Source organism: Ranitomeya variabilis, chromosome 6 (genome assembly GCF_051348905.1).
Source record: "Ranitomeya variabilis isolate aRanVar5 chromosome 6, aRanVar5.hap1, whole genome shotgun sequence".
Lineage (NCBI taxonomy): Eukaryota > Metazoa > Chordata > Amphibia > Anura > Dendrobatidae > Ranitomeya > Ranitomeya variabilis.
The window spans coordinates 188,922,632-188,936,735 of NC_135237.1; the positions used below are offsets into that span (position 1 = coordinate 188,922,632).

The 14,104-nt window shown below is 43.5% G+C and overlaps 1 protein-coding gene across 1 annotated transcript in view; it reads left to right on the forward strand.

The window, feature by feature from the left end:
* STAC (SH3 and cysteine rich domain) overlaps window positions 1-14,104 on the forward strand; it is a 721,335-nt gene that overhangs the window by 602,431 nt on the left and 104,800 nt on the right. The window contains exon 8 of the mRNA XM_077269325.1: window positions 4,785-4,867. Within this exon, the coding sequence (XP_077125440.1) occupies window positions 4,785-4,867 (83 nt within the window). The remainder of the gene's footprint in view (window positions 1-4,784; window positions 4,868-14,104) is intronic.

Here is a 14,104-nt window from a genome sequence, read left to right on the forward strand (position 1 = left end):
TCAGGGCAGCACCTGAATCTACAAAAGCCATAACCGGGTAAGATGACAGGGAACAAATCAGGGTAACAGACAAAATGAACTTAGGCTGTAAAGTACCGATGGTGACAGATTTATCAATCTTTTTTGTGCGCTTAGAGCATGCTGAGATAACATGAGCTGAGTCACCACAGTAAAAGCACAACCCATTTTGCCGTCTATAATTTTGCCGTTCACTTCTGGTCAGACTTCTATCACATTGCATAGACTCAGGTGTCTGTTCAGAAGACACCGCCAAATGGTGCGCAGGTTTGCGCTCCCGCAAACGCCGATCAATCTGAATGGCCAGAGTCATTGACTCATTCAGACCTGCAGGCGTAGGGAACCCCACCATGACATTCCTAATGGCTTCAGAAAGACCCTTTCTGAAATTTGCAGCCAGGGCACACTCATTCCATTGAGTAAGCACCGACTATTTCCGAAATTTCTGGCAATACACCTCTGCTTCATCTTGCCCCTGAGAGAGGGCCAACAAAGCTTTTTCAGCCTGGTTCTCAAGATTAGGTTCCTCATAGAGCAATCCAAGGGCCAGAAAAAATGCATCCACACTGAGCAATGCAGGATCCCCTGGTGCCAATGCGAAGGCCCAATCTTGAGGGTCGCCGCGCAAGAAAGAAATAATAATCTTAACTTGCTGAACGGAATCACCAGAGGAACGAGGTTTCAAAGAAAGAAACAATTTGCAATTGTTCTTAAAATTCAGGAACCTAGATCTATCTCCAGAAAACAACTCCGGAATAGGTATTCTAGGCTCTGACATAGGACTGTGAACAACAAAATCCTGAATACTTTGTACCCTTGCAGCAAGATGATATACACTGGAGGCCAAACTCTGGATATCCATGTCAGCAGCTGAACTCAGAGCCACACCAAGATTAAGAGGAGGAGAGAAGCTAGACACACAGCAGCTAGACAAACGGCAGCAAAAAAAAAAAAAAAATTCCTCAAGGCTTCTCTTCTCCTGTTCTGCCATGCAATTAACACTTTATGGGCCGGCTGTACTGTTATGATCCTAGTGGCAAGGATCGCAAGTTAGACTAGCTAAGTAACTAAACCGACGACCAGCTCTGGGGAAGTGGTATCTGGATTGACCGCAACCTGATCCTATCCGCAAACAACTATAGGCAGCCGTGGAACGTTACCTGGAAATCCTAGACGTCTCTTCACGGCCTGAGAAACTACCTATTCCTAGAGGGAAAGTAAAGTCCTTACTTGCCTCAGAGAAATGACCCCAAAGATATAGAAAAGCCCCCCACAAATATTAACGGTGAGTTAAGGGGAAAGCACAAACACAGAGATGAGATAGATTTAGCAAATGAGGCCCGCTAACACTAGATAGCAGAAAATAGGAAGGGAGCTGTGCGGTCAATAGAAAACCCTAAGCAAAATATCCACGCAGAGATTGCTCGAGCCCCCGCACCAACTAACGGTGCGGGGGAAGCAACTCCGTACCCCAGAGCTTACCAGCAGCAAGAACTCACATATTAGCAAGCTGGACTAAACTCATCATACACTGAAATCATATTGCAGACTGATGAGCAAAAAATAATCAAACAGAAACTTAGCTTCTCCAGAAGAGACTGAAAACGAAGATAATCAGGGGAGATCAGAATAGCACTGAATACATCGACAGCCGGCAACAAGTGGAGGTGAAGCAGAGCTAAATAGGAAACTCCCTAGTGCATAATGAGGCAGCTGATCCAGCCACAGATCCGCAGGATAACAAACAAAGCCACCAGGGGGAGCCCAAAAACAAAACTCACACAATACCACCTGTGACCACAAGAGGGAGCCCAAAAACAGAGTTCACAACAGGGTGCTAGGTACAAACGTGTGGCTGACAGTAGGTGTGTGCCAGGTCCGGACCTGAGTGTGGATGACTCGGTGTGGTTATCCACAAAAAACATAAGACTCAAGATACCGTCCCTTAAATTGGGTCCACGGTTTATTGGTCCATTTAGGGTCACCGCCGTCATTAACCCAGTTGAGTACCGATTGGAGCTCCCTACGGTGTATAAGATACACAACGTGTTCCACAGGTCTCTTCTAAAGAAGGTGGTGGGTTCTGTGGACACGGCGCCTATGCCACCTCCAGTCTTGGTGGATGGTAATTTGGAGTTTGAAGTCTCCAAGGTGGTTGACTCTCGTGTAGTGCGTCGCACTTTACAGTACTTGGTACACTGGCGTGGTTATGGGCCTGAGGAGAGGTCCTGGGTACCAGCCTCGGACGTTCATGCTGACCGGCTGGTCAGGTTGTTTCACCGCCGTCATCCAGACAAGCCGGGTCCTATAAGCCGTAAGGGCCCTGGGGTCCTTCGTAGAAGGCGGGGTACTGTCATGTCGGACGCTGTTCAGACCAGGTCATCCGACAGACAGTGGTAATTCCGCTTTTGACCACTATTTATCATTAGCGTCTGCTAGATTTTGTCTAGCTGTTCCGGGGTTAATTTACTTGATCCTCGGATTGGAAGCTGGGCCATTTCCATGGCCTTTAAATAGTTCTCCTGATCATTGGGCCTCGCCGATTATAGCTTCTGTCTTGCATTGTTATCTCTGTCTGGAGTGGAGAGCTGGTGGTTGGAGATTCGTTGCTGGTGGTGTATATTCCTTCGTCTTATTTACTCCTTCCTATATTTGTGTTTATTTTTGCCCTGCACATTTATAGTTTATTCCTGAGTGTCTGCGGCGTGGTGTATATTTTCCTTTATCCTTGTCTGTGCTAACTGTGGGTATTTAAGTATTACCTCTTCACTGGTTGGTGGGTGGAGGTTTCAGCCTAGGGCTGAGCTCAGGAGTTAGGGTGAGGTTCGAGGCCTGAACATGCACACCATCAGTGTAAACTTCAGGTAGAGGGTCAGTCAGGATTTCCCTAGTTTTAGGGAAATTGCAGGAGCCCGGGTTATTAGCTCTCGCTCACCAAGTCTCTCCCTGACACACAGCCTCCCGGACACTGTTCCGAGAGGTGTACTGTTTTCCCTCCCTGTAGATCTCACATTTTATGAGGGGCCACAGGTTCTCTATGGGGTTCAGATCAGGTGAACAAGGGGGCCATGTCATTATTTTTTCTTATTTGAGACCTTTACTGGCCAGCCAAGCTGTGGAGTAGTAAAAGGCATGTGATGGAGCATTGTCCTGCATGAAAATCATGTTTTTCTTGAACGATACCGACTTCTTCCTTTACCACTGCTTGAAGAAGTTGTCTTCCGGAAACTGGCAGTAGGTCTGGGAGTTGAGCTTCACTCCATCCTCAACCCGAAAAGGTCCCACAAGTTCATCTTTGATGATACCAGCCCATACCAGTACCCCACCTCTACCTTGCTAGCATCGGAGTCAGAGTAGAGCTCTCTGCCCTTTACTGATCCAGCCTCTGGCCCATCCATCTGGTCCATCAAGAGTCACTCTCATTTCATCAGTCCATAAAACCTTTGAAAAGTCAGTCTTAAGATATTTCTTGGCCCAGTCTTGATGTTTTATCTTATGTTTCTTCTTCAAAGTTGGTAGTTTTTCAGCCTTCCTTACCTTCGCCATGTCCCTGAGTATCGCACACCTTGTGCTTTTTGTTACTCCAGTAATGTTGCAGCTCTGAAATATGGCAAAACTGGTGGCAAATGGCATCTTTGCAGCTTCACTCTTGATTTTCCTCAATTCATGGGCAGTTATTTTGCACCTTTTTTGCCCAACACGCTTCTTGCGACCCTGTTGGCTATTTGCCATGAAACGCTTGATTGTTCGGTGATCATGCTTCAAAAGTTTGGCAATTTCAAGACTGCTGCATCCCTCTGCAAGACATCTCACAATTTTGGACTTTTCAGAGCCTGTCAAATCTCTCTTCTGACCCATTTTGCCAAAGGAAAGGATGTTGCCTAATAATTAAGCACACCTTATATACGGTTATGATGTCATTAGACCACACCCTTCCTCATTACAGAGATGCACATCACCTGATTTACATAATTGATAGTTGACTCTCAAGCTACATTGTATAAAAAGTATCATGTGATCAAAATACAACTTGCCTAATAATTCTGCACACAGTGTATGTACATTAACTGTTATGGTGGTGGAGGAGATGGAATGAGCAGAAGACTGACACGATGTGATGGTGTTGCTGTCACAAGATACATCATCCTGCTGTGATTAAGAAATATACTCCAATATGCACTACAGTTCCTCCTCACTATTGTGATTGCCAGAGTTTGCAAAGGAGGCCAAATGTGACTTGCACTTGAGCTGGACATTATATTCATGTAGTTACCCATGTGTGCGTGTGTCCACTAGCTGGGCCTCAGATCTTCTCAACCCTTATCCACATGTAGGTCACATGACAAGCGTAAAGTTTTAATATTAGAGGTTAGGGCCATCCCGAATAGGTTCACTGTGATGTGGTGGGATGGATTTTACATTTTTTGATCAAAATTATGTTAACTAAGTACCCTATATTATTTTCATGCACTATTGCTGTTTATTTATTTACTGAAGGATTTGCTCTTCATGTTTTTATCTTGGGTTTTTTATGTTGAAAACTAGTATTTCTAATAGCATTAATGCAAGATATTCATTTGAGTATCTACATATTTTCTAATTAGCACGTAACAGGAACATTACATACTGTTGCTTATTTTCTTTCCTTTTTGTTATACATTACCTTTTATTTTCTCACATGAGTTTCTAATGTCATATGTTTTGAAATGTGAGTGAATATTATATCCCTAATTCATATATGTCTTTGCTATTTTCTATTGCTTTAGATACCAATATTTAAAGATACAGAAGATACATTTGTTGCCTTGTACAAATTTGTACCACAAGAAAATCAAGACTTAGCAATGAGGTAACTGGTTTCTACTAAAATATTAGTTCAAAACAGCTCTAGAACTTTTATTGGTAAAAAGTGTTTAAAGGGAATCTGAGAGCAGCATGATGTAGGTGCTGAGATGCTGGTTCCAGCAATGTGTTACTTGCAGGACTGCATCTTGTTACTTTGGTCCCCACATTGTTTTCTCTGCTGAAGAAATAGCAGTTCCCTGAATGTTGAACCCTGTATAACCTTGCCCAAACCACTGATTGGCAGCAGATCAAAAGCTGCTAAATAGTGGTAGGAGAGAGGTTGCACACAGCAATTGACTAGGAGACACTAAAGGTACCGTCACACTAAGCAACGTCGCCAGCGATCTGTGACGTTGCAGCGTCCTAGGGAGCGATATCGCTGTATTTGACATGCAGCAGCGATCAGAATCCCGCTGTGAAATTGCTGGTCGCTGCTAGAAGGTCTGCACATTATTTGGTCGCTAGGTCGCCGTGTATCGCCGTGTTTGACAGCAAAAGCAACCATACCAGCGATATTTTACACTGGTAACCAGGGTAAACATCGGGTTACTAAGCGCAGGGCCGCGCTTAGTAACCCGATGTTTACCCTGGTTACCAGCGTAAAATGTAAAAAAAACCAAACACTACATACTCACATGCTTCCCCCGGCGTCCGCTTCCCACACTGACTGAGCGCCGCAAATTGAAAGTGAAAGCACAGCACAGCGGTGACGTCACCGCTGTGCCCTGCTACTGCCGGCTCTCAGTCATTACAGGAAGCGGACGCCGGGGGACGCATGTAAGTATGTACTTACATTTTACGCTGGTAACCAGGGTAAACATCGGGTTACTAAGCGCGGCCCTGCGCTTAGCAACCCGATGTTTACCCTGGTTACCCGGGGACCTCGGCATCGTTGGTCGCTGGAGAGCGGTCTGTGTGACAGCTCTCCAGCGACCACACAGCGACGCTGCAGCGATCGGCATCGCTGTCGCTATCGCTGCAGCGTCGCTTAGTGTGACGGTACCTTTAGTTCTCTAGTGATAATCTCCAGCTGACAAAACACTGATTTTATTGAAACAGCAACACACATCCCAGTAAGAGATACATTGTGGAATCAGGGTCTTGACCCCTAGATCATGCTGATATCAGATTACATAGCAAAAACCTGTTGACAGATTCTCTTTAAAAGCTTCATGCATTGTCCTTTAATTGAAATAATGACAGACTCCTTTAGTCAATCTTTATTAAACCATACTCACGTCATCGCCCATTACAGTGAAGCAATTGTCCCCTGTAAGAGAATTAAAATAATAGACAATAATATCCCTCACATGTCCGCCAAGAAGATAATAATCCATTTCTCCCGCAATGGGCCTAGCTCTGCTACATCTAGATGTCAGGCTGCATTGTTGCATGATGTGACTATGCAGCCCTCTATTCAGGAGAGACACTGACCTGAGCATTCTTGCTCAGCTCAGTGTCTCGCGGTGAATTCCTATGATGTCACTGCAAGCATGAGAATGGCCCTGTGAGTTCACAGCCAATTAACTTACTTCACCTAACTAATGTCAGCTCGAGCACGGTGCGGAAATTTCTACACTTAGCTCAGTGTCTCTGCTGGATGGCAGGCTGAATAGTCTTATAGATGCACCTTTTCTGGGGCAGCTGAGGGCTGATGCTTTTAGCTAGGGGTGGCCAATATCCATGGCCCCTTTCCAGGCTATTATCAGCCCGCACCAGTCTGCTGAGCTTTTGCTGGTTATTAATTACAGGGGGACCCTGCTTCATTTTTTTTGAGTCCCCCATTTTAATAACCAGTAAAGGCTAAGTATACAGCTGTGAGCTGATATTAATAGCCTGGGAAGCTCCATGGGTATTACCCCCTTCCCAGGCTATAAACATCTGCCCCCAGCTGTTGGTTTTGCCTCTGCTGGATTGGAAAACAACTCAGGAGCACACCCCATTTTTTTCAGAAAAATAATCATTTATTAATTAAATACATGTACAGTAAGCTGCACACATGGTACTAAGTATATATGTGACTGACATGACTGACATCTTTATTTCTCTCTATTCTATGTGTAAATACTGTATGCAATCTATGTATTCTATTCTGTCTTATCATGCAGTGATATTACTGCTGAATTGCTGACTTTACATCAATCTATCTATCTATCTATATACAATGGGGGAAATACTGTAAGTATTTGATCCCTTGCTGATTTTGCAAGTTTGCCCACTAACAAAGACATGAACAGTCTATAATTTTAAAGGTAGGTTAATTTTAACATTGAGAGATAGAATATCAAAAATAAAATCCAGAAAATCACATTGTATAAATTATATACATTTATTTGCATTTTGCAGTGATAAATAAGTATTTGATCCCTCTAGCAAACAATACTTAATACTTGATGGCAAAGTGGTCCATTCCTCTTTCCAGTTCATCTCTAAATCATTAAGATTTTGAGGCTGTTGCTTGGCAACTCAGAGTTTCAACTTGCTCGATAAGTTTTCTATAGGATTAAGGTCTGGAGACTGATTGGCCACTCTATGACCATAAATTTTGAGCCACTCCTTTATTGCCTTGGTTGTATGTTTTGGGTCATTGTCTTGCTGGAAGACCCAGCCACGACCCATTTTGTCCATTAATGTCCTGGCGGAGGGAAGGAGGCTGTCACTCAGTATTTTGCGGTACATGGCTCCATCCATTCTCCCATTGAAGCAGTGAAGTAGTCCTGTGCCCTTAGCAGAAAAACACCCTCAAAACATAATGTTTCCACCTCAATGTTTGACAGTGGGAATGGTGTTCTTTGGGTCATAGGCAGCATTTCTCTTCCTCCAAACATGGGGAGTTGAGTTTATGTCAAATACCTCAATTTTTGTCTCATATGACAATAGCACCTTCTCTCAATCACTCACAGAATCATCTAGGTGTTCATTGGCAAACTTCAGATGGGCCTACACATGTGCCTTCTTGAGCAGTGGGACTTTGCTGGCACTGTAGGATATAAAACGGTTACGGCATGTGTTTTCAATGGTTTTCTTGGTTCTTGGTGACTGTGGTCCCAGCTGCCTTGAGATAATTAACAAGTTCCCCCATGTAGTTTTAGGCCTCTTTCACACTTCCGTCTTTTACCTCCCATAATAATCCGATGAGTTTTGAAAAAACAGGATCCTGTTTTTTCCCATAGACTTGTATTAGCGACGGATTGTGACGGATGGCCATCCGTTTCATCCATCGTGCACAGGATCCGTCAGAAAATAACTGTCTGTAGGGTGGAGAAAACGTTCATAGGAACGTTTTTTCTGCACATCAGAAAATCGGTCAGCGACGGGTCCTGTACTGCCGTCGGCGGCTATAATAGAAGCCTATGGGCGCAGGATCTGTCACTGACCGTCAAACACAGGAATCCAGCGACGTATGCCATTTTTTCATTCTGAGCATGCCTGGAAGGATTTTCTAGTCCGGGAACAAAATAAAAAATTATCTCTCTCTCTATGTCTCTCTCTCTCTCTCTCCTATTTTCACAACATCTGTCAATACATTGCTTCACTGCATTAGGACGCACACGGACCGATGGAAGTGTGAAAGAGGCCTTAGACTGATCTCTCACCTTCCTCATGATCAAGGATACCCCATAAGGTCAGATTTTGCATGGTGCCCCAGATCAATGTCGATTGACAGACATTTTGTATGTCTTCCATTTTCTTACTATTGCACCAACAGTTGTTTCCTTCTCACCCAGAGTCTTACGTATGGTTTTGCTGCCCATTCCAGCTTTGTGCAGGTCTATGATCGTGTCCCTGACATCCTTAGAAAGCTCTTTGGTCTTGCCCATATTGTAGAGGTTAGAGTCTGACTGATTAACTGAGTCTGTAGACAGAGTCTTTTATAAAAATTATTATGTAAGACAGTTGTATTTAATCCAGGTAACAAATTGATTAGGAACTGTGGCATAGTGACTGGTCATGTGATTAATGAGTGGTATGTATCGCAGAGGTGGGTGGCCCGCTGATGGAAGCCTGGGCATTTTTTGCTTAGCAGATCTACTGCTGAGGGATTTGTTTTACATTGGGAAGGCTTCCAGGTGATTGGAGAGATGGGTGGGCCCAGTCACCTACAAACCCACCCAAAGGGATATGTCGGAATACCCAAGATAAAGCCTGTATGTGATGGTGTGTTTGAGGACCTGTGGTGATGTCACGGTCACCTGACTAGCCATGTGATAGGTACCTGGGTGTGGTTACACCTATGTAATGGAGGTGTGTTTGGCACATGGGAGTGAGTGCTGACTAGTCTGAGCCAGAGCAAGGAAGCCTGTGAGATGTCTCCAGAGTGGGCGGTCTGATAATCGTGAGTGATACTGACCAGTGTCAGTGAGAGACATCTGTGGATAAGAGGGATCTGAGAACCTGTGTGGCCAGCACCAACAGGTAACAGAAAGGGATCCGTGTTATACTGACTGGGGTCAGAGAGAGAAAGAGAGACTGTTTACTCTGTGAGATACCTCTGAGGATAAAAGGGATCCGGGAACCTGTGTGATGGATGCCAACAGGTAATGGACTGTAATCCGTGTTATGCTGACTGGGGTCAGTGAGGGACTGTGGTTCCACTATAAAGCCAAATGTGTACAGACGGTGCTCAGGCTGTTGCATAGTACAAAGTTCCTGAAGTTGTGGTTTATTCTTCTGTCAAAATAAACCAAATAGACTGTTTTTGTAAGAAAATCGTGCCTGTGTGCATTTATCCCGTTGAAAAGCGAGTGTCCCCCAAGACACGCAAGAAGCTTTATCTTACAGAACGTCTAACTGGTCTGTAGGAGCCAGAACTCTTAATGCTTGGTAGGGGATCAAATACTTATTTCTCACTGCAAAATACAAATACATTTATATAATTTATACAATGTGGTTTTCTGGATTTTATTTTTGATATTCTATCTCTCAATGTTAAAATTAACCTACCCTTAAAATTATAGACTGCTCATGTCTTTGTCAGTGGGCAAACTTGCAAAATCAGCAAGTGATCAAATACTTATTTCCCCACTGAATATGTATTAACCCCTTCACCCCCAAGGGTGGTTTGCACGTTAATGACCGGGCCAATTTTTACAATTCTGACCACTGTCCCTTTATGAGGTTATAACTCTGGAACGCTTCAACGGATCCTGGCGATTCTGACATTGTTTTCTCGAGACATATTGTACTTCATGATAGTGGTAAAATTTCTTCGATATAACTTGCGTTTATTAGTGAAAAAAACGAATATTTGGCGAAAATGTTGAAAATTTCGCAATTTTCCAACTTTGAATTTTTATGCCCTTAAATCACAGACATATGTCACACAAAATACTTAAGAAGTAACATTTCCCACATGTCTACTTTACATCAGCACAATTTTGGAACCAAAATTTTTTTTTGTGACGGAGTTATAAGGGTTAAAAGTTGACCAGCAATTTCTCATTTTTACAACACCATTTTTTTTTAGGGACCACATCTCATTTGAAGTCATTTTGAGGGGTCTATATGATAGAAAATACCCAAGTGTGACACCATTCTAAAAACTGCACCCCTCAAGGTACTCAAAACCACTTTCAAGAAGTTTATTAACCCTTTAGGTGTTTCACAGGAATTTTTGGAATGTTTAAATAAAAATGAACATTTAACTTTTTTTCACACAAAATTTATTTCAGCTCCAATTTATTTTATTTTACCAAGGGTAACAGGAGAAAATAGACCCCAAAATTTATTGTACAATTTGTCCTGAGTACGCTGATACCCCATATGTGGGGGTAAACCACTGTTTGGGCGCATGGCAGAGCTCAGAAGGAAAGGAGCGCCATTTGACTTTTCAATGCAAAATTGACTGGAATTGAGATGGGACGCCATGTTGCATTTGGAGAGCCCCTGATGTGCCTAAACATTGAAATCCCCCACAAGTGACACCATTTTGGAAAGTAGACCCCCTAAGGATCTTATCTAGATGTGTGGTGAGCACTTTGACCCAACAAGTGCTTCACAGAAGTTTATAATGCAGAGCCATAAAAATAAAAAATCATATTTTTTCACAAAAATGATTTTTTCGCCCCCAATTTTTTATTTTACCAAGGGTAAGAGAATAAATTGGACCCCAAAAATTGTTGTGCAATTTGTCCTGAGTATGCTGATACCCCATATGTGGGTGTAAACCATTGTTTTGGCGCAGGGCAGAGCTCGGAAGGGAAGGAGCGCCATTTGACTTTTCAATGCAAAATTGACTGGAATTGAGATGGGACGCCATGTTGCGTTTGGAGAGCCCCTGATGTGCCTAAACATTGAAACCCCCCACAAGTGACACCATTTTGGAAAGTAGACCCCTTAAGGAACTTATCTAGATGTGTGTTGAGCACTTTGACCCAACAAGTGCTTCACAGAAGTTTATAATGCAGAGCCGTAAAAATAAAAAATCATATTTTTTCACAAAAATGATCTTTTTGCCCCCATTTTTTATTTCCCCAAGGGCAAGAGAAGAAATTGGACCACAAAAGTTGTTGTGCAATTTGTCCTGAGTACGATGATACCCCATATGTGGGGGTAAACCACTGTTTGGGCGCATAGCAGAGCTCGGAAGGGAAGCAGCGCTATTTTACTTTTCAATGCAAAATTGACTGGAATTAAGATGGGATGCCATATTGCGTTTGGAGAGCCCCTGATGTGCCTAAACATTAAAAACCCCCACAAGTGACACCATTTTGGAAAGTAGATCCCCTAAGGAACTTATCTAGATGTGTTTTGAGAGCTTTGAACCCCCAAGTGTTTCACTACAGTTTATAACGCAGAGTCGTGAAAATAAAAATTCTTTTTTTTTCACAAAAATGATTTTTTAGCCCCCAGTTTTGTATTTTCACAAGGGTATCAGGATAAATTGGACCCCAAACATTGTTGTCCAATTTGTCCTGAGTACGCTGATACCCCATATGTGGGGGGGAACCACTGTTTGGGCGCATGACAGAGCTCGGAAGGGAAGGAGCGCCATTTGGAATGCAGACTTAAATGGATTGGTCTGCAGGCGTCACGTTGCATTTGCAGAGCCCCTGATGTACCCAAACAGTACAAACCCCCCACAAGTGACCCCATATTGGAAACTAGACCCCCCAAGGAACTTATCTAGATGTGTTGTGAGAGCTTTGAACCCCCAAGTGTTTCATTACAGTTTATAACGCAGAGCCGTGAAAATAAAAATTCTTTTTTTTTTCACAAAAATGATTTTTTAGTCCCCAGTTTTGTATTTTCACAAGGGTATCAGGATAAATTGGACCCCAAAAGTTGTTGTCCAATTTGTCCTGAGTACGCTGATACTCCATATGTGGGGGGGAACCACTGTTTGGGCGCATGACAGAGCTCGGAAGGGAAGGAGCGCCATTTGGAATGCAGACTTAAATGGATTGGTCTGCAGGCGTCACGTTGCATTTGCAGAGCCCCTGATGTACCCAAACAGTACAAACCCCCCACAAGTGACCCCATATTGGAAACTAGACCCCCCAAGGAACTTATCTAGATGTGTTGTGAGAGCTTTGAACCCCCAAGTGTTTCACTACAGTTTATAACGCAGAGCCGTGAAAATAAAAATTCTTTTTTTTTTCACAAAAATGATTTTTTAGCCCCCAGTTTTGTATTTTCACAAGGGTATCAGGATAAATTGGACCCCAAACATTGTTGTCCAATTTGTCCTGAGTACGCTGATACCCATATGTGGGGGGGAACCACTGTTTGGGCGCATGACAGAGCTCAGAAGGGAAGGAGCACCATTTGGAATGCAGACTTAAATGGATTGGTCTGCAGGCGTCACGTTGCATTTGCAGAGCCCCTGATGTACCCAAACAGTACAAACCCCCCACAAGTGACCCCATATCGGAAACTAGACCCCCCAAGGAACTTATCTAGATGTGTTGTGAGAACTTTGAACCCCCAAGTGTTTCACTACAGTTTACAACGCAGAGCCGTGAAAATAAAAAATCATTTTTTTCCCACAAAACTTATTTTTTGGCCCCCAGTTTTGTATTTTCCCAAGGGTAGCAGGAGAACTTGGACCCCAAAAGATGATGTCCAATTTGTCCTGAGTATGCTGATACCCCATATGTTGGGGTAAACCCCTGTTTGGGTACACAGGAGAGCTCTGAAGGGAAGGAGCACTGTTTTCCTTTTTCAACGCAGAATTGGCTGGAATTCAGATCGGATGCCATGTCCCGTTTGGAGAGCCCCTGATGTGCCTAAACAGTGGAAACCCCCCAATTATAACTGAAACCCTAATCCAAACACACCCCTTACCCTAATCCCAACAGTAACCCTAACCACTCCTCTAACCCAGACACACCCAACCCTATTCCCAACCGTGAATGTAATCCAAACCCTAACCCTATCTTTAGCCCCAACCCTGTTGTGAAATTGGATTTTGGGCTCCCCCGGTGGCCACTGGTGGAATTGAACTGGTGTGCATCATCCTCTCTGTTCACCTGTTTCCATCAGGATGTGGGAGTCGCTATTTAGCCTTGCTCCTCTGTCACTTCCATGCCGGTCAACATTGTAATCAGAAGCCTTTCTGTGCATGTTCCTGCTGCTAGACAACTCCCAGCTAAGTTGGACTTTAGTCCTTGTTTGTTTTTGCATTTTGTTCCAGTTCACAGCTGTAGTTTCGTTTCTGTGTCTGGAAAGCTCTTGTGATCTGAAATTGCCACTCTGATGTTATGAGTTAATACTAGAGTCTTAAAGTAATTTCAGGATGGTGTTTTGATAGGGTTTTCAGCTGACCATGAAAGTGCCCTTTCTGTCTTCCTGCTATCTAGTAAGCGGACCTCAATTTTGCTAAACCTATTTTCATACTACGTTTGTCATTTCATCTAAAATCACCGCCAATATTTGTGGGGGCCTCTGTCTGCCTTTCGGGGAAATTTCTCTAGAGGTGAGCCAGGACTATATTTTCCTCTGCCAGGATTAGTTAGTCCTCCGGCCGGCGCTGGGCGTCTAGGGATAAAACGCAGGCTACGCTACCCGGCTACTGTTAGTTGTGCGGCAGGTTTAGTTCATGGTCAGTTTAGTTTCCATCCTTCCAAGAGCTAGTTCTTATGTTTGCTGGGCTATGTTCTCTTGCCATTGAGAACCATAACAGTTTGACCGGCCACAAAGGGTTAAATTAATTGACAGAGAAAGGAGAGAAAAGAGAAGTCTGCTGAAGATTTTTTCTTTTTTTTTTTTTTTCCTTCAGTTCTGAGTGTGCTTGTAATTG